The sequence below is a fragment of the Anopheles arabiensis genome, chromosome 2 (assembly GCF_016920715.1).
Source record: "Anopheles arabiensis isolate DONGOLA chromosome 2, AaraD3, whole genome shotgun sequence".
NCBI classification, from domain to species: domain Eukaryota; kingdom Metazoa; phylum Arthropoda; class Insecta; order Diptera; family Culicidae; genus Anopheles; species Anopheles arabiensis.
Window position 1 is genome coordinate 42,068,862 of NC_053517.1, and position 26,494 is coordinate 42,095,355.

Sequence of the window (26,494 nt, forward strand, 5' to 3'; positions counted from 1 at the left end):
GGGCAACATCGTCAGTTATTTCACTTCAACCGGTAATTGTTTCTGTACACACGAAAACTTTATTTCACCAGCATACGCTGCTGCTACGTAGAACACATGACATTTTTTCGAGTTGATCACTATATTTATCAGAGTTCTGTGTGTGTAGCTGCTTCCTTCTTCTCTACTCCGTAATCCTCCTTTATCATATCGGCACCCTTTTCACCGATCATGATAGTCGGTGCATTTGTGTTGCCGCTCACAATGTCGGGCATAATGCTTGCATCTATTACGCGCAAATTTTGTACCCCTCTCACCTTCAGCCTAGAATCGACAACGGACGCTTGATCTCCATCGGGACCCATTTTGGCCGTACCCGTAGGATGGTAGATAGTAGAGGACATGTATCGGGCGTAACACTCCCAGTAGCTATCTGATTCGTACTCCAACCGATCGCATTCCTCAATCTTCAGGTGGAACTCTTTCAGCTCATGATAGCCGAAATTTTCCGTATCCAAAAGTTTGCGGAAGAACCGAATGCCACGAATGATCGTTTTTACATCCCGCTGGTCGTCGAGGTAGTTAGCGTTGATGATTGGTGCATCGTACGGGTTGGACGAGCGAAGCTGCACATTTCCTTTCGATTTGGGATTGAGTAGTGTTACCATCACCATAAGGATTTCGGACTTTTGGTTTTGCTCAATTATTTGATGGGAAATGTAGTCTTCCCAGCCGAAACACTGAGTGAGTCGTGCTATATCGGGCGTTTTCCAAAGAATGAGCGAGTGATGGTACTGTATGTCCGGGAATTTGGCGGCCGGGCTTTGTGTGTTGACGAACGCTAAAAGATCTGTTATACCGACAGTACCAAACGTACCAAGCCCATAACGGAAGTAACTGTAGATACTGTCGAGCAGTTCATCCATGCTGCGTTCAATCGGTCGTGAACCGTGCAGACTCAGAAACAGGGGCACAATCAAATGATCTTGCAAATTTTCCCCCACTGACGGTATTTCCTTAACCAGCGGGATGTCTAGCCGATCGAGTTGCTCCTTTGCTCCCACTCCGGAAAGCTGCAAAACTTGTGGTGTATTTATTGCACCAGCCGATATAATCACTTCTTTGCGTATGCTTGCTGAAACGCTCGCCTGGGAGGGCACATCGAACGTCACGCCTGTCGCTGCAGTCCCCTCGAAGTTGATCTTGGTCACGTGAGCATTTTTGATGATGTGCAGATTTGGTCGATCAGCTGCGGTGTTTAGAAATGCTTTTGCTGTACTCCAGCGTCTTCCCTTGTGGACCGTGCCTTGCGCTACATTGTAACCGATATACTCATCACTGTTGATGTCCATAATCTCCGGTATACCCAACTCTTGTGCCGCCTCAGTTATCACCAGTTTAGTCATGTCGTTTGACATGAAAGAATTGACCTTGAGTAAACCACCTTGCGCGTGGTAGTCGGCTCTCTCCTGCAGCAAATGTTGCGCCCCGTTATCTTCAGACTTTTTGAAATACTCCAACACATCCTTCCAACCCCAGCCCGGATTACCCTGCTCCTCCCAGCGATCGTAATCGCGGCTATTGCCACGCACGTACAGCATGATATTGTTACTGCTTGATCCACCCAACATTTTACCCCTCGGCCAGTAACTTCCGCGCTTGTAGCCTTTGCTAGCTGTGTCACTCCTTTCGGCGTAATAATTCCAGACATGCGAACCGTTCAGCAAAGCGAATGCCAGATATGGTACCTAATTAGGGGTAAGAGTTTCTATATACTTGGGAAACATCAAGAAAGTTTTTCCTTACCGGTGATCAATTGATTGAAGACAAACAATAAGCTCAATAACGAATAAACGGTAATGCATCGATACAGAAAAAATGGAATCAATGAGATGAACATTTATTGAAAAGCATACAAAACACAATGTGGTCGCTTAAAGCTCAGTATGGTTTGGCCCCTCACCCCAATCTTCCTTAATCATGTCCGAAGCCTTTTCGCCGATCATCATAATCGGTGCGTTAGTATTTCCCGACACAATGTTCGGCATAATGCTACCATCGACCACGCGCAGTCCTTCAACACCCTTTACACGCAGCCTTGCATCGACGACTGCTTCTTTGTCACTGTCAGGACCCATCTTAGCCGTTCCAACTGGATGATACAACGTAAGGGTCGTATAGCGTGCATAGCACTCCCAGTAATCATCACTATCGTACACCAGTTCATCACACTCAGACAGCTTCATGCGGTGCAGTTCTCCCTCATGCTCACGGAAAGTCGGTGTGTCGACTAACTTATTGATGTAACGAATTCCACGCAAAACAGCCTCAACGTCTTCCTTTGCCTCCAGATAGCCGCTTTGAATGCGCGGCGGATTGAACTCATTAAAGTCCTCGGTAGCAAGCGTTACGCGTCCTTTCGATTTAGGGTTGAGCAACACCACGATAGCCATCACCACGTCGGCCTCCGTAGCCGCTTCTAGCATCGACTGCGATATCTCCTGGGTGTAGCCAACCTTATCGCAGAACAAAACCGACTTCCCAGAGCCCTTCTCGAACTGGAAGAAGTGATACTCAATGTCTGCGAAAGGGCTGGTTGCATCAAGTGTATTGATAAATCCGATTACACTCGTCACACCATGTCCAGCCATCGGCCCGGAACGCGTCATAATGTACTGGAACAGATTCTTCGCCAATTCCTGCTGTATGTTGTAATTTTCGGCAGTTGATTTGTGCATTTTAAAGAGCAGCGGCACGAACAGATGATCCTGCAGATTTTCTCCCACCGGCAGATCAGCAACCAAAGGAATGTTTACCTTTTCCAACAGAGCCTTCGGCCCAATGCCGGACAGCTGTAGGATGTGTGGTGTATTAATTGCACCGGCTGCAAGGATCACTTCTTTGCGTGCATGAGCCACCTTCAACACTTTATTATCGATCATAAAGTTCACATACTTGAACCGTTCAGTCGATGGATCGCGCTCGACCGTAACCACGACCGCGTGCTTGATAACGTGCAAATTGGGACGGTCTTTCACAGGCACCAGGAATGCCTTGGCCGGGCTACAGCGCGTACCGTTCACAATCGTACCCTGTGCCCGTCCGAAACCAACCTGCCGTGCTCCGTTAATGTCGGCAGTACTCTCAAATCCTGCGTCCTTGAACGCTTGCAGCATTACTTCGGCTAGCGGATGATTTACCGGGAAGTTACCGACTTTGAGATACCCGCCAGCAGCATGATACTTGCCGCCATCGCGACGCAACAGCTCTGAGTCGTGGTTGTCTTCGCTTTTCTTAAAGTACGGTAGCACATCGCTCCATCCCCAGTTTGGATTGCCCAGTTCAGCCCAGCCGTCGTAATCGCGGGAATTGCCGCGCACATACAACATCGCATTGATGGCACCACAGCCACCGAGCGTACGACCCCGCGGCCAAAAGGCGCCGTCTTTCGAGCCCTTGCTAGCGTGTGGCGTCGGTTCGACGTAATTTTCCCAATCGGCGTCGGTTTTTTGTATGGTGAAGAATGTTTCGGGAATCTGCAAAAAGCGGTTGATGTAAACATGGATGCAAACTAGCAACGCTACTTGGCATACGGCCAATCTACATATTTTATGTTTAAAATAGAAGTAAATTCAGAACTACAATTAGAAATAGATAGTCAGGAATAGGAGGATAGCAGGATCAGGAGTAAATTTAAGGAAATTCTTGGATTGTTCGGTTCAGGGAATTTGATAATTTTATATTCAATAATTTCAAATTCAAATTAAACATTTAAAATCCCACTGTTCAAGTTAAAATTCATTTCCGGTTTCATCTAAGAGTTCCCCGTGTTCTTGTTTGATGAAGTCCGATCCCATTTCAGCGATCATGATAGTCGGAGCATTCGTGTTGCCACTAACTATTAACGGCATAATGCTGGCGTCGATCACTCGCAATCCATGAACGCCTCTAACACGAAGTTTAGAGTCTACCACAGCATCTGGATCCGTGGCCGGGCCCATTTTTGCCGTCCCAACTGGATGGTAGGTAGTGACGGTGAGCTGTCGTACGTAACACTTCCAGTACGCGTCCGTATCATATACCAGCTCTCGGCATCCGGGTATATCAATCCGGTGAAGCGTTGCTCCAGCATTCCGAAACGCTTCCGTCTGCAGAAACCGTTGCTGGAGTCGTATTCCCTGCACCAATACGTTCAGATCATCTGCATGTTCAAAGTAGTTCGCCTGAATGATTGGATGCTCCCGAGGGTTAGCACTCGCCAACTTGACGCGACCGCGCGATTTCGGGTTGAGTGCTGTAATGTGCACATACATCGCCGGAGTGACACGATCCACCTCCTGCACCGATGCACTGATTATGTCGGTAAATTCAAAATGTCTTGCCTGTGCCTCGCTGAACCCACCGCCCCTCGGAAAGGCAAAGTTTAATATCTGCAAGTTTGGGAAAGGATCGCTGGTATTTTTAGTATTGAGAAACGCGCCAGTATTCAATGGTCCAGTACGAACAACAGCCTGGCTGCGATTTTGCACGACATACGTGTACAATTCATTGATGCGAGCGAGTTGCTCATTAATATCCTGTTCTTGTAGTGCGTAGAATTTGAAAAAAAGTGGAACCGCTACATGGTCCTGCAGATTACCTCCAACGTTCAGATCTACCTTGGGCGGAATACCGAACTGCTTCAGTTCATCCGTCCGCCCAACTCCCGATAACATCAAGAGCTGTGGAGTGTTGATAGCACCTGCCGCAAGAATAACTTCACGCCGCACTGCCACTTGCTGCACACGCTGACTTCCATCGACAACGAAGCGTACGCCCGTTGCAACGTTACGCTCGTCAATCAGCACCCGGTCCACGAACGCATGTTTGATGACATGCAAGTTTTCACGCTGCCGAACTGGGGTTAGGAACGCCTTGGCCGGACTGCAGCGTGTTCCACCGATAATCGTGTATTGCGTGTTACCATAACCGTTGTGCCGGTCACGATTGAAATCATCAATCCACTCGTAACCCAGCTCTAATGCACCTCGGCGCAGGATTCCGTTCAAGGTCGTATTGTCAATGCGCTGCTCCACATTCAAATATCCACCCGTTCAATGATATTTGGCACCTTCGCCCCGAACCAGCGTTGGATTGTTCATATTTTCTGACTTGCGAAAATATGGCAGAACATCCTCCCATCCCCACTCGGGATTGCCCAAACTCTGCCAGCGGTCGTAATCACGCCGATTGCCTCGCACATACATCATCGCATTAATTGCGCCGGATCCGCCCAGGGTACGGCCCCGGGGCCAAAATGTTCCGTTACGCGTTCCCAGGCTCGAGTTGTCTGACCGCTGCACATTATACGCCCAGTCGACGTCGCTGTGCTGCAGGGCCATCGCCATAGATGCGATCTGGAGTGAAGAGTACACATAAGTTAACGCTCAATCGTCATCGAATCAAGTGCATCCAAAAGAACGTGCCCTGCCCCCGTTCTGTCTGTGCATAGCGCCTTGTGTAAACAGTTGCAATCGTCCTCCACTTGTATGCACGCCAACAGATAAAACCACTCCAAACCCATAGTACTTTAACTCTCATCCGACAACCAACTAACCAACCAACCAACCAGTGCATTTCATAAGCGCAAACTCGGGTGCATTATAAACGCAACGCAATATGTACAGTAATAGGCCTTTTTTGACAGATTCTCGTGTTTCCTTCTTCAAAGTATCATTTCTCAATTGCGCTGCTTTTCTTCCTCATTCCATCCATGATCCTGCTTTATCATGTCGGACGCTTTTTCGCCAATCATGATAACTGCCGCATTCGTGTTACCGCTCACAATGTCAGGCATGATGCTAGCGTCGACCACTCGTAGCCCCGCCACGCCTTTGACGCGCAGTCTTGGATCGACCACCGCGTCCGGATCATTAGAATGGCCCATCTTTGCTGTCCCCACTGGATGGTAAAGTGTCAGGGTAAGTTCTCGAATGTAACACTCCCAGTACGCGTTGGTATCATACAGTTCGTCCTGACAACTTGGCAGCTCGATCCGTACCGGCTCGGGTTCCATCGGTTTAGCGGCATCCGTTGCCATGATGTCTTGATGTATGCGGATACCTTGGATTAGTGTTTCGATATCCTGTCGGTGTGTGAGGTAACCGGCATCAATTTTAGGTTTCTGTTCGATCTGCCCTGATTGCAACCTTATTCGACCCCATGACTTTGGCTTTAACAAAATTACGAATGCACCTAGCACATCCGCTTCATTGTTAGCGTCCGTCACGCTGCTGCTGAAAGGCCCGTCCAGCTCCATCATTCTCAGCCAGCGACCAGCTATATTCGACCGCTTACGAGAATACATATGATGGTACTGTATGTTCGGAAATGGATCCGAATGATTGACCGTGTTTACAAATCCCGTGAAAGCGTTGATACCAATCTCGCTTAGTGGACCATTCCGATGCATCAGATAATCGTACATATGTCCTATTACATTCCGGTTCAGATCAAAATCGGTGGCTGACGAATGATTGATGCAATAAAACAGTGGCACCATCACATGGTCCTGAAGATTGCGTCCAACGGGCAGGTCGGATACGATCCTAATGCCGTGCTCGCGCAGATCCTCTTCCTGCCCAATTCCCGAGAGCATGAGCAACTGTGGCGTGTTTACTGCACCAGCCGAAACGATCGTCTCCTTGCGCACCTTAACCTCCAGCACACGCGTCTGGTCGTTTGAAGAATCGTTATGCTCGTCAATTACAAACCGCACTGACGATACCCGCTGATGCGCATCAACCTCAAGCTTCGTTGCAAGTGCTCGTTTAATAACATGCAAGTTTCGACGGTCCTTGATAGGTGCGAGGAATGCTTTCGCCGGACTGCACCGAGCACCTTCGACCGTGTTAAGCTGCACCCGACCGAAACCGATATGATTTTCGCCATTGAAGTCTTCCAAGTAGTCGTAACCGCTTTCCTGTACCGCTGCTATCAGATGTTCCATGTGGCCGGAATGACCTGAGGCACTACTAACGGACAAATATCCTCCCGTTCCGTGATACGTACCATCGCCGACGACTGCCGCGTCGTGATTGTTTTCCGATTTGCGAAAGTACGGCAAAACGTCCCGCCATCCCCAGCCAGAATTGCCCTCGAACTCCCACGCATCGTAGTCGCGTGCATTACCACGAATGTACACCATGGCGTTCATCGCTCCTGAACCGCCGAGCATTTTGCCACGTGGCCAAAAGCAACCGGCCGGCGAGGTTGACGCTCGACAAGCAGTGCGATTGTGCGGGTTGAGTTTATCCCTCGAATCGGCATAGTAAACCCAATCTACGCTTGATTTCGCTAAATGAATTTGCATAAAGGGTATCTACAAGATGGGGATGGGAAGGTTCATAAGAGGATGATGGGAAAAGGCGGAATGTTGAAGAATTAAGCAGAAGAAGGATGGTGGGGTAGGATATAAAATAAGAAGCACACAAACACAAACACAAACAGCAGACAGCAAACACACATTCCGACACTCTACCTCAGACTCGATCGGTGGATCACCGCCCGCCTCTAGCAGCAGAACCTTCCAGTCCGGGTTTTCGGACAGTCGATTGGCAACAACCGACCCGGCGGAACCGGCACCGACGATCACGAAATCGTACTCATCCAATCCGCGCTGCAGTGCTGTCGGGCCGTAGTCCTTCGGCCACATATCCGGTGGGGAAATCGCACACTGTGCCGCCAGGATGGTTTGCACCAGCAGCCCAAACAGCTGATTCGCCGGTCCGACGCTCTGTGCGGCGCACTGGCCTCCCATTAAGGCCTCCATAGTCTTCCGGTTATAAGAGTTACCTTAACAACGTTGCGCTGGCGGTAGCGTTCCGGGTCGTATCTAAGGAACAATCTGCAAAGAAAACGCGTAGAAAAGCTATATGTGTATGTGCGTACTACTTGTACGATAACCGTGGCCCGGTTGGTTGGATGGGTTTTGATAGACTGAAGCGCTTCCTACCGACACGCTTATTATAAGTGCGTGTTTGATGAAGGACACCCGCCCGGTTGCTCTTTGCTAGAAGCACTAATGGTAGTGTTTAATGTATGTTATCAACAACCTCGCTGGCAGGAAGGTAACGATTCTGGTACCCTCGTCATTTACAAGTAGTTCCAACTCGATCTCAAACAAATTTAATACTAATCTGCCAGACGATGGTTCTGAATGTTGTAATAGCAAATCATTTACCTTCAGACTGCTGAAGATATATATTAAAGCTTAGTTTACTTGCTCCCATTAATATTCGCACACGACTTTATTACTCATGCCTGTATACTAAAATCGTTTTATTCCATCTCTCTTCTCCTGCAGGTATGGCGCTAGCACCAAACACCCCACAAGTCACAAAATCTCTGTTACACATTTGTCCACCCTGTACCATGTAAGAGAAACTGTACTCTTCGAGATCATTCATTTATACTTCATTATTGACTTATGTTATGCCTTAAGAAAACGTTCGTACTATTGACGTTGCGATGGTGGAGGTAAGCATGACATTAGCACATTATCACGCTGTTTGCCGCTTTACAATCCACACTTAACAGTGATGCGATAAACATGATATAATAAGGCGCACACTGCACCTGCTTATCGGTCGAGCACTTCTTATCAGGTGGACACCGTGTACTTAACCGTGTTGATAAGCAAAAAAAAGATTGTGATGGATTTCTTAAAAGCGTTTTGGTTCTAACACGTCATCACTCGCGCGCTAACTTTCCACGCTGTCTTTTCTTCATGCTGCAAAAACGCAGCCGCTTTATGCTAACACACAAGCGCAACAGCTAAAGGTTGTTACAAAATCGTCAATAGTAAATCGAAACGTTTTAAAAAAGCAACCGAGCACACACTACGTCGTATATGGCTATCCAGCAGTTCTTTAAGATGACAGCAGAGAACACGATCACACAGCAGACGACACACTTTTAACAGAGCATACGCAAAAGCGGGCCGGATGTGATGCGCATCGAAGGAATCGGCTTTGAATAATGGATACCCCCAACCATCCCAGCACACACGTTCATGTGGCGATGTTGTGTGGCTTTGTAATCTTCCAAAACACCGGTACCACCCAATTGTACATCAACTATATGTGGCTGCATTTGTTTTTTGTTTGCATATCAATGCACAATCAACAAAGTCATCGTAGCCACTATAGATGTGTGTGCGCTGGAAAAGAAATGTACGCCAGGGAAGAAAACTGGCCAAAGTGGAAGCAGCATTAACAAATGGAGCATATATTCACTCTTGTTAGCAGTGTGACGTAAAAAAGTGCATGATATCCGTTTGTACAACGATTCAATCATCACACAGATCTATTTTTAAACCGAGTACTTTGCGTACGTTACACTGACAAGGGGTAGCTACGCGTAAATAAACCTCTACTCAAACGGTGTAAAAGGAACCGGAATTTACACCACCCTTTAGGTACGCGCACACACTACTTGCAAAGGGAGCTGGCAACTTACATTGAACTTGACTCTTGAACGCAAGCACTGAACCGAACGGTACGAAGCACAATCGAGAACTGTGGTTTCTTGCGGCCGCCCGGCGTGTATTATCGCTCGCTCTTCTGCCGATCTCATCCATACAAACGCACGTTCTCTCTATGCCGTTGCGGAATCTGTGTATTTGTTTGGACTGACTGCGAGCACTATGCGAGCCGGGTCGGTCATACGAGTTTTAATTTAGCGTCGTTTTTTTTATTTATTTCATGTATTGTTTTGCGTGTTATTCGTCCGCAACTACCACATTATTGGCAATGTAGTCCGGACTAGTGTTAAATATATAAAAAAAAAAAACAAATTTTGCATCGATTGTTGGCGAGTTTTTTTTTGTTCCTACTTGAAACCTGTAACAATGTTGCGTCATCTACGACATCTAGACACAAGCAAATGGAACACAATTGAGCCCAAACAAATAAGCCCTCTTTTGAATTTGGAGTGCAACAGATCATAAATTCTACCTTTTTCTATACCTGCACTTATTCGCTTTAACCGGTTTTGCGTTTAGATTGAACTAAATAAATATTTACGCCAATTGTGTCGAAGCGATAATTGCCATTTGTGATTGCAATCAGGAAGACGCCGCTGATTATCAGTTCCACGAAACTGATAATCCATGTAAACAGATAGACTTGTCTCAATCGGCTAATTCTATTTTAGGTTTTAAGAATTGCGACTTACTTAACAAGCTCTTACTAATGACTAATGAAAGATTCATCGAGTGGATCGTGCACATACGATTAATCTTGTGAGTGATATTGTACTAGTAAAATAGTAGTAGAACCTTGCAGGTCACCGTAACTAAACGATAAATACGATTGCATGTTATGGAACTTTTTTGGAACTTTTTATAACCTTCGTCACTGTGTTGCTGGTGGACGGGTGATACTGGTAGTCGATACTAGCGCACTGCCGATAGTGTTCTTCGCGTGCCAGGGCCGGCAGATGTGCGTACTTGATCAGGTCGGCAGCCCGTTCCGCTATCATGATGGTCGGTGCGTTTGTATTTCCTGTTGTTATCTTCGGCATTATGCTAGCGTCTACAACACGCAGCCCTCCTATACCGTGTACCCGCAGCTGATCATCGACCACCGCCATCGGATCGGTCGCTGGCCCCATCTTGGCGGTGCCTGACGGGTGATAGATCGTTTGCGAGTAATGCTGTATGAGACACTTGAAGAAAGCGTCACCGACCTGTCCGTTGCACGTGTCACCGTGCTCTGCATCGTAAATGAACGTTGCGTTGATCTTCTTCATCACGGACGTCTCAGCAACGCGCACGCCAAACTTGAGCCCTTCGACCTGCAAAGCGAAAAACTCCTCCCCGTTCAGTTTCACGAAGAACCAAACAAGCAACCCCTCTCGTAAACTACTCTACTTACCAAAATGTCCAGATCCCGCTCGACCGCAAAATAGTTGGGATAGATTTTGATCTTATCCATTGGATTGGCACTGGGTAGCTCGAGCCAGCCGCGACTCTCTGGGTGCATCAGCAGTGGCATGATCAGAAAGGAATCGTGGTACACCCACGACTCAAAGTTGCGCGCATAGTATTCGTAGGTGAGACCGGCGCCAGCTTGTCCCTCGGTGCCACCGTCCGAGATATCCGATTGGGCGGACATGAAAATTTGCACATCGCCCCGCCGGCTGCCCGGCTTGTTGTACTTGGTGTTGATAAACCCCATCACCTCGCAGGACGGCATCGACAGCAGCCGGCCCTGGTTCCGAAACAGAAAGTCGCGCGCCACCGAAACTTCGTTCACTTCCACCAGGCGTATCGAGAGCGGTGCGCTTCCGGTCGGATTTTGGATCAAAAACACGCCACCCCCGGCGGCAACGTGATCCTGCAGGTTCTGCCCAACGCCGGGTAGCTCGTGGATCACGCGAATGCCGTGCCGCTGCAGCTGATCGCGTGGCCCCACTCCGGACAGCATCAGCAGATGCGGGCTGTTCAGTGCGCCCGCGGATAGGACGATCTCCTTCGTCACCAGCACGAACTGCCGCCGGTTGCCTTTGCGAAACACTACACCGTAGGCACGGCGATCCTTCGGATCAATCAGTATCCGCTCCACCATAGAGTTCATCGAGATGTGCAAATTCTTGCGATTTCCAATCGGTCGCAAATACGCCTTGGCGGTGCTGCACCGCAACCCGTCGCGGATGGAACCGTGCAGTGGTGCAAACACCAGCTGGTCGGGTCCGTTCACTTCATCCGCCAGCTTCATGCCGAGCTCTTGGGCCGCCTGCAGAAACATTGGCTGCAGCGCGGACCGGTTGCGGATCAGCTCCACCGTCATTGGGCCCGTCGTACCGTGGTACGGGCGGCCGGCAATGTTCGGGTCACGCACATTTTCCATCTTCACAAAGTACGGCAGCACATCTTGCCAGCTCCAGCCCCTGTTACCGAACCGAGCCCACTCGTCGTAATCTTCCGGGTGGCCGCGCACGTACATCATCGCGTTCAACACGGAACTCCCGCCAAGCACTTTGCCGCGTGGCCAGCTGCACCGATTGCCGCGCATACCCTGACAGAAGCGTTCGTTCGGTTCCGTTTCAAACTGCCAATCGAGTGGGCCCTTCTGTAGCGCTGGATACAGGTAGGGAAGATCGCTGAGAAACGATTCGTCAGTGCCGGCTTCGAGCAGCAGCACGTTCCAATCGCACACCTCCGAGAGACGGGCGGCTGCTGCCGCTCCCGCACTTCCGCCACCGATCACCACAAAGTCGTACACGTCGTAGATGAACTGGGACGGGATGTCCTGCACGCGGTTCCGATAATCGACCACGTCCGTGCGCTGGAGCCAGATGCAGGCGTCCAGTATTAGCAAAATCAGTGCGCTTGTGGGTCGCGTCAGCATGATGCGCATGCGCGTGTATTGGCTTTCGAGTGGACCGAACCCCATGGTTTCGGCAGGGGGCAGGTGAAGGTTATAACGCAGACGCTAGATGGCACTTAGTTGTGGAGTTTCCTCAAATAAGAACTTGAATTCGGCAGGTTGGTGAAGTTATTTACGCGACGGTTCGCGACAAACTAAACCCACAAGTACGAACCATTAAGATTGTCCCGTGTCGGTTGTTTACAATCTATTGGCCAAAACTGCTGCCATCATCAAAATCGATACAGCGTGGAATAGTAAAAACTGGGTCGTCTTCAATACTGACTGACAGAGCTCTGAGCCGATCAGGGTTGAAACCTTGCTGCTGATTATTTCGTTGGAAATTTATGTAATATAGCTTTGTTAATGAAGATAATTTTTCTTTTGATATCTCACATTTAATTTTTCCATATTTTAAAGTTTGTTACAAATAACATTCTCAAAAAGTCTTCATTGAACATTAAAGCATTGTGTAACAAACAATACATAAGAACGGTAATTGTTCTAATTGGTCGAAGAACGGATGTTTCGGATTTGTTTGCCTGCATTGTTTTTGTCATGCTGTTCGCCATTGACCGATCGTCTGCGAAAACGGTGGAATAAAGTTGCCACATCGTTTACACTACACGCACCAGTCGGCGGCCCGACCCGGCTAGGGACGGTTCACATTTTTCGCCACCTCAGTGGCATTACCAGTGGCTGCGTGTAAGTGTAGTGTTTCCTCGTCAAAATGAACGCGGTCGGTAGCTACGAAGTGCGGACGCGGCTGCTCTATACGTCGCGAATCGGAACAGTGTTTCTGCTACTGATCGATGCAAGCATCTGGCTGCAGCGACCCGACATTGTAGACTTCCACCACCGTGTGCAACCCATTCCCGGCCCGTTTGTGCAGGACATCTACGACTTTGTGGTGGTGGGAGCTGGATCTGCCGGTGCCGTGATGGCCGCACGGCTCTCCGAAATCTGCCACTGGGACGTGCTGTTGCTGGAGGCCGGCACGGACGAGTCGTTCCTGACCGACATACCGTTCCTCTATCCGACGCTGCAGACGTCGCGCGTCGATTGGAAGTTTCGCACGGAACCGTCCGATCGGTTCTGTCTCGCAATGAAAGATCAGCGGTGCCGGTGGCCACGCGGCAAAGCACTCGGCGGCAGCTCAACGATCAACGCAATGCTGTACGTGCGCGGCAACCCGCGAGACTTTGACGCCTGGCGTGACCTGGGCAATCCGGGCTGGAGCTACGACGATATGCTGCCGTACTTTCTCAAGCTGGAAGATATGCGCGATCCACGGTACGCCAATCTATCGTACCATGGGCGGGGTGGTCCGATCAGTGTGGAACGGTTCCGTTACCATACGCCACTGCGCAACCATCTGCTGGCGGGGCTGGAGGAGATGGGCCTTACCAACCGGTACGGCGAAGTGAATGGGCCGATGCAGAGTGGTTTTGCCGTACCGCACGGTTCCATCCGCAATGGGTTACGGTGCAGCACGGCGAAGGGTTATTTGCGGCCGGCAGCGGCGCGTAAGAATCTTCACATATCCACCAAAACGATGGTCGAGCGCGTTTTGATCGATCCAAACGATCGGCGCGCCTACGGTGTACAGTTCGAGAAGGGTGGCCGACGGTACCAGGTGATGGTGTCGAAGGAAGTGATTCTATCAGCCGGTGCGCTTAACAGCCCGCAGCTACTGATGCTGTCCGGAATAGGACCAAGGGAGGAGCTCGAACGCCATGGCATTCGTGTGATCCAAGATCTGCCCGGCGTAGGACAGAACATGCAGGATCACGTGGCAACCGGTGCGGGGGGCTACACGATACGACCACCACCGGGCAGTCCCCCGCTAGCGTACGATTTTGGCGACGCAGTGGGCGTTGATACGCTGAGACGGTTCCTCTTTAACGAGGACGGCATGCTGTACGGTATGTCGCTGTGTGAGGTTATGGGTTTCCTGAACACCAAGTACCAAGATCCGGAACTCGATTGGCCCGATGTAGAGCTGTTTCTCGCCAGCCTGTCCGATCTAACCGATGGCGGACGGTTCGGGAAGCGAGGTTCGGGTATCAGCAACAACTACTACGCGCAGGTGTACGAGGAGCAGGTGTATCAAAACTCGTACATGGTCATACCAATGTTATCGCGCCCGCTCAGCACCGGATGGTTGGAGCTGGCAAGTAAAAATCCACACGATCACATCCGTATCCATCCCAACTATTTTGACAACCCGAAGGATATGATGGTACTGGTAAGATTGATAAAGCAAATTCTTTGCGTGAGCGACAGAATTTTGGGTTGACCGATACTTTTGATTTGTTACTTTGTAGATCGAGGGTCTGAAGTTCGCCGAAGCCCTTGCTAATACGACGGCGATGCGCAACATCAACGCTACCCTGCTTGATTACTCTAGGTCAGCCTGCCGAGCGAGTAATTTTCTCAACAAAGACGATTTCTACACCTGTCTGGTGCGACACTACACCCAGACAATCTATCATCCGTGCGGCACGGCCAAGATGGGCCCGGTCACCGATCCAATGGCAGTGGTTGATCGGTTTCTACGCGTGCACCACATTGGCGGACTGCGCGTAGTTGATGCGAGCATCTTTCCCGTCATTACCACGGGAAACACGAACGTGCCTACGATTGCGACCGGAGAGAAAGCGGCGGATCTCGTTAAGGCAGCGTACGCAGCCGATCTACGAGCGCACGCCGATACGCTGCGGGAGTGTAAGACACTGCACACAGACTATTCTGCCAAAGCGATGGAGGAGAGCCAGGCAGTATAAGTTGAAATGGAATGGAAAGGAACGGAAGAAATTTGTTTCTCCCATGCATTTTGAAATTAATTTCGTTTCAAGGAGATGGTTCTTGGAATTGTGGGATGATATGCAAAGATATCATTTATTGAATGCCTGATCGATAATAGGAAAATCATATGTAAATACACAAACTAATTATGTATATTCTTCACATTGTGGAATAATCTGAAATAATAATCTGGAATAAGCAGGAGATAGTTTTGGTCAGAGTTCATAAACTAGAGTACATCAATTTTACATGTGTTTTCATCTTTATTATTACTACTGGTTGGTGTATAAATTAGTTATCGCTTACTTTATAGTCACGAACTCACACACATACATTACACATTCACGCAGCCACAGACTGGGCCTCATTCATCACATTGCTTGCTCGAGAGGAAAATGTTTTATTTTACAAAGAAGGTCTGATGATATAGAGCGACCGGTGCGACGACCATTTGCCCTTTCACGCAACGCCACGTTTGATCCAAAAATCCTTTATCATGTCGGCCCCCTTCTCTGCTATCATAATGACCGGTGCGTTGGTGTTGGCACTGACGAGCTTTGGCATAATGCTGGCATCGATGACACGCAGACCGCGCACACCGTACACGCGCAGCTGCGGATCGACAACGGCCTGCTTGTCCCAGTACGGCCCCATCTTGCAGGTGCCGACGGGATGGTAGATCGTGCACGTGTAGTGCCGGATCATGCACTCCCAGTACAGATCGGTGAACATCTGGATGTGTGCACAGCCGGGGAACTTGTACGCGCTCAGCGTCGACTGGTACTTTTGCATCGTTTGCGTTCGCGACAGTGCGTACGCAATCTTTACACCCTCGACCAGCGTGCGCATGTCGCGGTCGTCGTGCAGATAGTTCGGGTAGATATACGGATAGTCGAACGGATTGCTGCTGCGCAGTTTGATCGTACCAACGCTGTGCGGCCGCAACAGCATCGGTATGATGCTCCACGCGTCCATGTTGTTGATCGGTTTGAAAACGGTATTGTAGAACGCTTCCGTCAGACCGTGAGCCTTGCGCAGCTGGTTGCCGCCGTCTGAGTTGGTCGAGCCGGACACGAAGTGAAATTCTATGTCCGGATAGTCGTCGGTCGCATTGACATACTTCGTACTGACGAAGGCCAGCCCTTCCACCCCGCCGAGAATGGTCAGTGGTCCCTGCCCGAGCACAGCGTACTGCAGTACGGTCGACATCGAGTGGTAGCGGTTCTCCACAATCGACACTGGCTGGTTCACCATAAACGTCAGCCCACCGAGTCCGATGTGGTCCTGCAGGTTTTCACCCACCGGCAAATCCTTGATCAGCGGGATTCGATGCTTGGCCAGCTCGCTTTTCGGCCCGATGCCCGACAGCATCAGTATCTGGGGCGAATTTACCGATCCACCCGACACGATCACCTCCTTCGAGGCGCGCACATGGTGCACCTTGCGATCGCGTATAAACTCCACCCCGAACGCAATCTTGCTGATCGGATCGATCATCACGCGTGTCACGTGAGCAAACATCGCCACGTGCAGATTCGGCCTTAACCGGGCTGGTCTGAGGAACGCTTTCCCAGTGCTGCACCGACCCCCGCGACGGATCGTTCCCTGCGCGATCATGAATCCCGTCTGCTTAGCACCGTTTAGGTCCCGATTTTCATAGCCCATCTCGACGCCCGCTTCGACGAAAGCGGCCGCTAGTGGCGTATGGTACGGTGCTTCTCCGACCGTCAGATATCCCCCCGTCGAGTGGTACGGTGTGTTGGCCAGATAAGGGTTCGTGTTGTCTTCCGACTTTTTGAAGTAGTACAGCGCATCCTTGTACCCCCAGCCGGTATTGCCCATGGCCTCCCAGTTGTCGTAATCTTTCTTGTTTCCACGCAGATAAAGCATGTAGTTGAGTACGCTGGATCCGCCGAGCACTTTTCCCCGGGGCCAGTTACACCTTCCACCGTTCATTGCTGCAGATAGTATAAGAAGAAAGTTTAAGTTAAGACACACTGGCAACAAGTTCCATCTTAAAGTAGTGACTCTACTGACCTAAGCAAAATGTTCCCGACGGTTCCGACTTATACTTCCAGTCCAGCTTGCTCAGCTGTAAATAGCCCGCCATCAGTGGTACCTCGGATATTTCCGTCTCATCGCCGCCGGCCTCCAGCAGCAGCACATTCCAGTTTTCCACCTCGGTCAACCGATTAGCCAGCACGGCTCCTGTGAGTTGGAAACAGGCAGCAGCAATTGGAAACGTAAAGTCCCGTTCACGGCCCTAACGTCATTCACTGTCACACTTACCTGCCGATCCGGCGCCTATAATTATAAAATCGTACTTGTCCAACATAATCTCCGTCGGCACATCGATAACGCGCGCCTCCGGATCCATGAACTCTTCGTACTGAAAGTAGGCAATCGCGGCAACCAGCATCGGCACAAACCAGCCAACGCTTGAGGCAGCCGTGGCTACCGATCCGAACGCGGCACCGACTAGCTCGCTCATTTTGTGCGATTATAGAGACACTGGTCACTGATCTCACTCGTTGTGCTCCACAAGAAACTGTTCTCGTTGGTTGTGCTCTAAAAAGTTTGTTTTTGTATTTTGTGTAATACGAGCTTTCAGTCTCAACTGCGGCGAGACGAAACTGATAGACGAGTCACTGAATTCAAAGTGTACTTGTTTCACTTTAATCTAATATTTCACTACTGGTCACGTATTGTCAAAGGATTTTCTGCATTTTCTAAAATAAAAAAAAGATAGTTACATCAGGTAATTTAAAAGGACTAACAAAAATGTTAAACTGTATTTTTATAAGCTGTATTACGTGCTACAGCCGCACAAACAAACCCAATTCTTAAACCACTCACATCAGCTTTCTACTGCAACTTTCTACAACGCTCACTATTGGTTTCATTTAAACTGTTCAATATGTAATCAGTATTAGTCATCAATCATACTGCATCAATCGTGTCGAAGGTATTGCTGCACACGCTTTACCGTCCACCGCACTATTAACGTCACGACCACAGACGCACCATGAATCGATGCGGATTGGTGTACGCATTTTTAATTTTTATGCGCTAACGGGTTTTGTTTGGACTTGGATGATGCACCCACCCAACACCTCCACAATGTAAGGAAAATGATATGGAGAAACCTTAAGCGTATGAATCCTAACGCAACGCATAACCGCACGTCCTATGATCGATTCCGAAATGACAGTGATAAAAGAACTTGTGAAATCGTTTTCCTATGTCTTATTACATCACACCACTTTTTTGCTTATTTTTTGTCAACTAGCGAAATGTAGTGTACCCACTGTACGCGGGTAAAGTTTGTAAAAACGTAGAATATGCGGCGCATAGACTGCTTAATCGATCACGTACTGTTGCCGAAAATTTAACGATCGTGATTCGGAATGTCTGGAAACCTAGGCTTTTTCAATGTACCGTACCCTTCCCTAAACTGGATCGAGAAAAAGTGAGGCCTTAAAGACTCGTCCAGTGACGGCTACGTGAGGAGAAATTGTAAACTGCGACACAGTTTGCTGAAAGTTACCGAAAGCGGCTCCCAATTTCGTACTGACGGTGTAGGGTAATTAATCAGCTACAGCTTTGGAGTGCTTTGGTCATCGTTACCAAAAACGAAAACTGCCTTATCACACTACCAGCCCAGAGAGGCATGAAGTCAATCCTCCATTAGCAAGACTGTTCATCATGCGTTACGTCAAATATGTCTGACCCTTGCGTAAGTCAGAATACTGAATGCTTTCCAAAGGGTTGGGAAATTACTTTCGCTGATTGAATTCGATCGAAGCTACACCTGTGTGAGCGTGAGTGTGTGAGTATGCATAGGAGGAAAGAGAAAAGAGAGCACATGCAGCTGCTTTTACTTGGTGGAATTTTTAGTGCGGATTTCGTAAAAAACACTATTACAAGCATTCACTGCAGCTTTACACAACTGAACCGGCCAGTGAGTTTTACGTCGTTCACTTTCTGTCACTTTCATCTTCTATGAGAAACTGGTAAGGACGGCCCTCCATGTTTAGGGCACACACGTTTCTTTAACATTTTAACACCTCATCTACGAGATCAGGCTAGGAACTACATCTTCTCATTCCGACGATCCAACTGTTGTACTGGTAGCAACGACCTTAACCTCCATAGGGCTGCCAAACCTAGTGTGGAATGAAGTGAAATAAAATCGGTCAAAACTTGTTTTCATTTCCTTTACTCTTTCTGGTCAAACATAGCCGCCAAGCCGCTTGGCGTACAATGTAAAGGTGAAGAACAGGAAACTCTTCGTTTAAGTTCGCCTCACGTCGAACGAGCTAGACTAACATCGAATGCAGTTTTTAGATTACAAATGATCTCTTGTTTTTTTCTTAACAACGAACTGTTTATTTGAGATCTATATGTTTTAATTTGATGGCTGCTCACTGTGTCATCCTCAAAATCTTGAGAATCACGCAAATGTTTCCCTATCAAGAAAAATAATCCACTCACACACTACCCCATTCAATACAAAGCTAATGCCTGAAAATCTAGCTGATCGTGGTTAGTCAGCTTGAGTCCAGTTTCAAGACCCACTTGTATACATTCCCGGCTTAACTTTCTTCCCTGTACGTTCCGGGATTTCCTCATACGTAGTCCGCACCAAAACATGAAATGGGTCATACGACCACGGACTGCCTGCTTCTTCTTGGATCACCGCTACACACTTTTTGTGGCAGCACATGCATGCCCACACTTACACAAACACACACACATATGTATACAGAAAATAAGATACACGATTACACATCCCGCATCATTCTTTTGGAAAGTAGGTCTTCTCTGGGTCGCGGACGCGTCGACGGTTTCTCCTGTTCTTGATGTAACGCAACCGGTTGAGGTTTTTGGCACCGACTTGCGCTCTAAACAAACTCCCCCAACGGTTGCTCTAGCAATGTTAAAGCAGTGGATATGAGTCGAACCTCTTTTTTCGTCGACTTCACGGTTTTCCATTCACTGCACGCACGCACACGGTCCGATCAGCGAAGCATCGTGTTTGAAGCTGTAGGAGTTCATTCCCGCGGCTCTACTGCACCGGTTCCACGGAAGAAAGTTGGACCTCAACTGACGATGAACCGAGACGCGTCCGATCGCGCAGGTCCCGACCGGTGGAGCTCGCCGCTTTCAGCCTGAAGCTTTCGTGTGGTGGAGGAACTGTACTGAGTCGGGTTGCCATCGGCCGGTACCGTTACCATACACCAATCGTTCTTCTTTTCACCGATCGGTGAAGTTGCAACTGCCAGCTGTTGGTTCACTGCTTATTACGATATCTTTGCATCCGTAAAGATGGAACGACTGTTTCCCCTGTATGGAGAGGTTGTTTATTACATATTCGATTCATCCCAGCAGTGCACGATCTGGAGTACACAGGAATGAAAGAGTGTCTTTACGTTTGGTTGAATGTTGTACTGACGATCGTGCAATCATCTCCAGACCTGTACCTCTGGAGATACCACCATGGAGCTCGCAGACTAGAAAGTGACAGCAAAAGTAATATCCTCCCTTTCGCAATATTAAATTATATATTCTTAGCTCTTATGCTCACCATGGAACCGGTTTCTTGATACTGCTGTTGTACATAGAATTGCTTTTGATACAAACAAGGACGAGACATGTGAAATGAATCTTCTCGATGGCTTACGCAATCTCGCTAAATACTACTTCTTCCACCCTTCAAAAACCATCTCATTTTGAAAGTGGTATAATCTTTTTTTCATGTCTAGATTCCCCTCACAAAAGTGAGGTAAATTTAAGGGGAGTTCTTGCTATATACATTCACTGGCCTGATTTAAAATAAAAAATACCGCTTTTTGTAAGAAATTTCATAGGCCAATGTCAATGTCACGGTCCGACGGTTTGCACTACCGCCATTGACCACCGGTTGTTGGATGAGGAAAAAAGCAATATAGCGGCACTTCTTCCATCTTGCGTTAAAGCGGGGTTGTGAAATTAATACAGGTTTATCTCATCGGCGTACACTGCTCAAAACAACCACACCATGCGAATGAACTATGCAATATCGCTCGCAAGGATTTGCTTTGGTAGCCGGGCTGCCTACGTGCAGTTGGCCATGCAGCAACGTTGCTTGCTTCAGTTCACTTTCTGTCTCGCCTGTGTGGACACTTGCATTTTCCTACAGGGTGGAATCAGCTACTCCCCGGTTGGACTCCTTCTCTTTCTCTCTTCCTCTCTCTCTCTCTCCCTCCCTCTCTTTTTCTCGTAGCAATCGGCATTCCATTTCTCGTTCATCGATTTGTGTTGCCATGTGTGTCAATGGTAAAGCTTTTCATACTCCATTCAATGTTACCGCGCACATAACCGAAAATGCTTTTAAACGCTTGCTGGTGTCAAGTCTGCGGCTTATCATTGAGTTTATTTATTCCAGCTACATTGTTTTTCCTTTTCTCTTTTTCCTCTCTTTTGTTTCAGGAGGTTTGAGCTTTAATATCGTCTTTTATCTACTACTTAACCTAACTCCTACATAGTTTAATACGCAACAACAACTGAAACTTATTAAAGCATTAAAAGCACGTTACTGTCTAACCTCATTTGATTTCGTTTTCTCGATGTGTCGATTATTTAAAAATTCTCAAACACTAATGCACACTTAAACAATCCAACCTTTGGATCATCCAACTTCCTGCGCTATAACCCCAAGCTGGCCGTTTTCCAACATCCGCGCCACCTACCGCTGTGAGGCTACCCACGATGAGAAGGCGTTTTACGTTCAAGTAATACATTTCTAGTTATCACAGTTGCAATAATAGTGACCTTTACGTATCGTGTGTTTGTAGTGTTCATCGCAATGAATGATCTCATATCTAGAAACGTAAAACCACGTCCATATCACCGTTGCAATAGCCATCAATGATCGTGCACCCTCCCCTGGTCGACATGGGTGTGATTAGCGCGCCTACATGTATGCAACTTTTACGCGGATGTTAGATTTGCCGTCGTATACGCCCATCACACACTCACAAACACAGAACAAAAATTGATTTTCGAAAAGTAGTTCAGCTGATAATAATAATGACATAACAATAATGTATGTTTTTTCTTCCGTTCTACTCTCGTTCAGGTGGTTGTTGTGGCTCCACGAAGAAACGTACCATTGTCGGCGGTTGGGCATGGGCCTGGTGGTTGGTAACCGACGTCCAGCGCCTCTCGCTAGAGGTGATGACGCTGAATCCCATGTGCGAAATGGTTGAGACGGCCCAGGGTGTCCCACTGACCGTAACCGGAGTGGCACAGTGCAAAATCATGAAGGTATTTATACTGGACGCCGATACGGTTAGGACAAGTAACCGTGTTGGTTCTTCGGTCCGGTCTAATTTATCCTATTTAAATCATTTTTTTATTTATTTTGTTTAGCAATAATTTTGTAGTTGTAAGGAAAACAATCATGAACTCCACTATGGCCATATTACTGCTGACCGCTGCCCATAGGCAGTTACTATTTTTATTTTATTAGTTTCTAGTGGTTGGTAGTGGACCTGTTCCTGAACAATGAAAAAAACATGGTTTATATTACTTTTTTTCAATTACCATTACCAATTCTTAACTATATTCCAATTTCTCGTACAGCTTTAGTTGCATGCATTAACTTTTATGTCAAAGTAATACTTTTATTCAATTTAAAATTTCCACAAAATTGATTTTTTTGCAAATGTTCTACCATTTAAGTACAGTTGTTTAGCTTAGTATACTTTTTAGAGCTTCAATATTATCTTCCAGTATCGTTTGCGCTCCTCCGACGAGTTATTCTAGCGCATTTGAGAACGCGAATAGATGCGTAGTTGCATTCATTTAATTTTCGACATCGAAATAACTTGTCACTTGTACGGTAAACACTTTCCAAGGCAGACTGCACAGGCAGTGCAGTCGCAAAGTGTTGTCCGTTCAATTTTAAACTACTCAGTACCGGTAAAGGTAGCAGCTTCAACGCTATACTTGTTCAAAGCAGTGTAGCATATATGATATCCTTTCATTCTAGCCCTTAACGTTAGTGTTAAAATTTAATTGTTCCTCTTATCGATAGCAATTCACTGTCTGGTTTTTATTTTAGATCAAAAGAGAAAATGTAAGTTTCTAGTTCTTTCTACCTTTCTTTGATGTGTCTCTAGCACCCGTGTGTGATCACTTAGTGTTACCACCATGCCATTTTCAACCCGATGTGTGTCGCTATTATGTCCCCGACTCTTGTAGCTCGCTGTAATAGTACTAAAGCGTTCTCACACACTATTTCGGTGCTTGCCTCTTTTTTTAATTGTGTCCCTCTATTACTTTGGCTTTTGTGTTCCACTGTACAAGCTTCCAACAGGAGTACACACATCTATATTCGTTTTTGTTACAATGCAATTGAATATCGTTTAGTTGCCAATCCTACACTTCTAGAAATAATATTGTTAAAAAGGAATCTATTCCAATTACGTTCAGCAGCTAGTACCGCTAGTACTGTGATCGATCAATGTTAATCTATGTAGTTGTTACGACTAGCATATTACTATCATCGCGAATGTCCCATTGGGACGCTCAAGCGCTTAGGAAAGTGTCTGTTTAGATCGACCTGCGAATGTATGCTGCATACCCTGTTCCGGCTGTACAACAGGCACCATGCGAGATCACTATGGGCTGTATGCGAGAGCACAGAAGTACAGGATGAAATGCAGCAGGCCGCTGGGTTGCGTTGTCCAGGGACTCATCAAGGCGGCCATCATGACCATTATCGTTGAAACCAAACTATTAAAACTTTCGCTGTTTTGTTAGTGTATGTAAAAATTAGCGTGGTGTCAATTATAGCAATCGTTTGAAAATGATCAGCTCAGCTAGTCGTATACCTTGAACATTCGTGTGTACTATTTGCACTGCGTGACGTGTGATGTCCTCTGCACTGCCATGGAGCAATGCTTTTCATGTAGATTTAGATGAACATGTTTAGTTGATGTAGTCATATTATATGTTATTTTTAGTTTTAGTTTTACCATATATTTTCTCTCTTTCTTTTTAGCTTCTCTTCGTAGCTGTTGTTGCTTTTCGAAATTTTATTAGCTTTTCTGATTTTTTATTTCAAACATATTTAGTATTATTATTATCATTATTATTTTTATATATCCCTATATGTTGATTTTATATTTTTATAAGAAAAAGAAATGAAAAAGAAATTCACATCCTTATTCAGTCGGTTATCATTCATCGTCTCTTTACAACCTTTTCCTTTTCCTTTCCTGTACCAAATCATTCCTTCAACCACCAATATCCATCAAATCCAATTTGCCCAATTGTGCGAAAACTTTCATGCAATACCCTGCCTAGTTCCCTCTCCCTTACCTTCCTCTCAGTTTCTTTTCATCAAAAACGCTCATCGCCAATATCCGTCACTATTTCCGTTTGGTTTCCTTTTTTTCTCGACGATCTTTCTTTTGCCCACACTCCCCCACTAGAGCTAGAGTTATCCCAAAAAATCAACCATCACAGTGTAGAGATCAGTTTCGAATTAGCAATGCTAGAATCAGTTTCGGTACTACTGAACTCTTGTGCCTAGCGAAGAAGATTGATTTTTTGTTTTTGTTTTGTGTTTAATTATTCTTTTTTTTCCTTTCTAGAGAAAAAATACGTTCTAGAATCTAGACGCATTCAAGCAGTCATCCTAGATTGATGGCTTGAGAAGCGTGATTAGCGTGCTTGCCTCAGGTTTTCGTTCGAATGTTTATTTTATTTCGTGTGACCATTCGCGTGCCATTGTGAGTTCCCTAGCGATGCAAGGTGTGTGTGTGTTGTATAGTTATTATTTTTCTTTTTTCCATCTGATAGATTTCTGATACGTTTCTGCAGTGTACTTCTATCGCTCTATAGCTCCATAGAAATAAGTCAACCGTTAGGGTTGCAAAGCGTGCGTGTTTATTTTTTTCTCTTTGTTTTTGTTATGTTTTTACGTAAACATAAACCATGAGACACGTTTGAATGAGAATTAGTTTTTGAACTTGGAATGATTTTTCACTTTTTCGTATCAATGGTGTGCCAGGACTTGCAATTAGATAGATATATGAGCCTAGAGCCATTGAATGCTTACATGTATGCTATTTTTATCAATGAAAAATGTCACCCATTTTTCATCTCTAGATACATCACAAAAATGTGCCCGAATTAGTAAAAATATTTTGCCAATTAAATCAATGTAAATGCCCATGTGTAATTTGCGCACGGTTAATTGCCGGAAGCAATATTAACGTTTTCCATCATCGATTTTATCATCCGCAAAGCTAAATGCTCAATGTTTTGTTTGCAAATTTTGATGTGCATAGTTGATTTTTCTCTTGCCTTACCGTTTGACCGTTGCGTTTCAAATCTTGATGTTCACCTACACAAAGAATCAATTTTATTCCTTTCTTTCGGTTTGAAATGGCACCTGCTCGAAATAGTACCCATTCATTTTGTTTTGGTGTGCACAAATTTCAACTATCTCCCGATTTTACACGAATAATTCACTTTGCAAGCGAAAACAAAAATAGTAGTAGGAGTCCAGCAATCGAAACGGGGGACTAAATGTTAGTTCTGATCTATTTGGCAACTCGCGCGTCAAAGAACACAATATTTCGCGATCGATTTTACCTTTTTTTGTCAATCACGTCTAGGAGATAGATCCTCTCAAATCCCAAACGGGCTTCGCGACGGATAGCTGTTTCTCATCCCCGACTGTGGTTTTTCTTTCTCGTTTCATTTCTTTTTCTTATAGATGATGAACGTCTATTATTTTCACCACCAGGCCGACGAGCTGCTTGGCACGGCGAGCGAGCAATTTTTGGGCAAATCGGTAAAGGAAATCAAGATGACAATCCTGCAAACGCTCGAAGGTCACCTGCGAGCGATTCTTGGTAAGTGGTCGAGGTGGGATGAATGCACGACTAGCATAACTAATTAAAGCGACAAAACTAGAAGGAAACATATATTGTACGAAGTGATGAATGTTAATTTAAATTGATACTTATTTATCGTTACGTCTTCAATTGATGTTGTGTTCATAGTTAGATTTTCAGCCTAACATTAAATAATAAAAATGATTTTAATCTATTAATTTTTATTTGCTTCCCTACTCTGTGCTGAAACTATCAATTATGCTTAATGGAAAAATAATGCGTACCTTGTGTTCACACTACAATTAAGAAAGCGTTTTCAAATCCAGCTGTTTTTTTAAGAACAAAAATGTATTTCCCCATTTATTTGTGATCTTCCTGAACTGCTTTTCTTTTGTAACGCGT

General features: G+C 46.6%; 5 protein-coding genes across 14 annotated transcripts in view; 2 read left to right on the forward strand and 3 right to left on the reverse strand.

Annotated features, from left to right (window-relative positions):
• Nucleotides 1-26,494, forward strand: part of LOC120898671 (flotillin-2) — a 154,167-nt gene that overhangs the window by 116,201 nt on the left and 11,472 nt on the right. For 6 of the 7 annotated variants that reach the window (XM_040304820.1, XM_040304823.1, XM_040304821.1 and 3 more), the window contains exons 3-4: nucleotides 22,318-22,505; nucleotides 25,972-26,110. In XM_040304820.1, coding sequence (XP_040160754.1) covers nucleotides 22,318-22,505; nucleotides 25,972-26,110 — 327 coding nt within the window. The remainder of the gene's footprint in view (nucleotides 1-22,317; nucleotides 22,506-25,971; nucleotides 26,111-26,494) is intronic. The other variant, XM_040304825.1, reaches the window with a different exon arrangement.
• On the reverse strand, nucleotides 16-9,598 carry LOC120898662 (glucose dehydrogenase [FAD, quinone]-like). 3 transcript variants are annotated; one of them, XM_040304804.1, is made up of 3 exons: nucleotides 9,478-9,598; nucleotides 7,499-7,864; nucleotides 16-1,727 (listed from the first exon to the last, which is right to left on the reverse strand). In XM_040304804.1, exons 2-3 carry the CDS (start codon nucleotides 7,787-7,789, stop codon nucleotides 129-131), a joined length of 1,890 nt encoding a protein of 629 aa, XP_040160738.1. In that variant the 5' UTR covers nucleotides 7,790-7,864; nucleotides 9,478-9,598; the 3' UTR covers nucleotides 16-128. The 3 variants fall into 3 exon arrangements, with proteins under 3 accessions (XP_040160738.1, XP_040160737.1, XP_040160736.1); XM_040304803.1 differs by lacking the exon at nucleotides 16-1,727 and adding an exon at nucleotides 1,848-3,515; XM_040304802.1 differs by lacking the exon at nucleotides 16-1,727 and adding an exon at nucleotides 5,641-7,339.
• On the reverse strand, nucleotides 10,115-12,450 carry LOC120898658 (glucose dehydrogenase [FAD, quinone]-like). The gene is made up of 2 exons (XM_040304799.1): nucleotides 10,896-12,450; nucleotides 10,115-10,815 (listed from the first exon to the last, which is right to left on the reverse strand). The coding sequence occupies exons 1-2, from the start codon at nucleotides 12,414-12,416 to the stop codon at nucleotides 10,339-10,341; spliced, it is 1,998 nt and encodes a 665-aa protein (XP_040160733.1). The 5' UTR covers nucleotides 12,417-12,450; the 3' UTR covers nucleotides 10,115-10,338.
• On the forward strand, nucleotides 13,044-15,405 carry LOC120898659 (glucose dehydrogenase [FAD, quinone]-like). The gene is made up of 2 exons (XM_040304800.1): nucleotides 13,044-14,637; nucleotides 14,717-15,405. Exons 1-2 carry the CDS (start codon nucleotides 13,120-13,122, stop codon nucleotides 15,173-15,175), a joined length of 1,977 nt encoding a protein of 658 aa, XP_040160734.1. The 5' UTR covers nucleotides 13,044-13,119; the 3' UTR covers nucleotides 15,176-15,405.
• On the reverse strand, nucleotides 15,437-20,311 carry LOC120898665 (glucose dehydrogenase [FAD, quinone]). Of its 2 annotated transcripts, XM_040304809.1 has the most exons (5): nucleotides 20,162-20,311; nucleotides 18,054-19,363; nucleotides 17,487-17,926; nucleotides 17,235-17,405; nucleotides 15,437-17,155 (listed from the first exon to the last, which is right to left on the reverse strand). In XM_040304809.1, exons 3-5 carry the CDS (start codon nucleotides 17,686-17,688, stop codon nucleotides 15,657-15,659), a joined length of 1,872 nt encoding a protein of 623 aa, XP_040160743.1. In that variant the 5' UTR covers nucleotides 17,689-17,926; nucleotides 18,054-19,363; nucleotides 20,162-20,311; the 3' UTR covers nucleotides 15,437-15,656. The 2 variants fall into 2 exon arrangements, with proteins under 2 accessions (XP_040160743.1, XP_040160742.1); XM_040304808.1 differs by lacking the exon at nucleotides 18,054-19,363.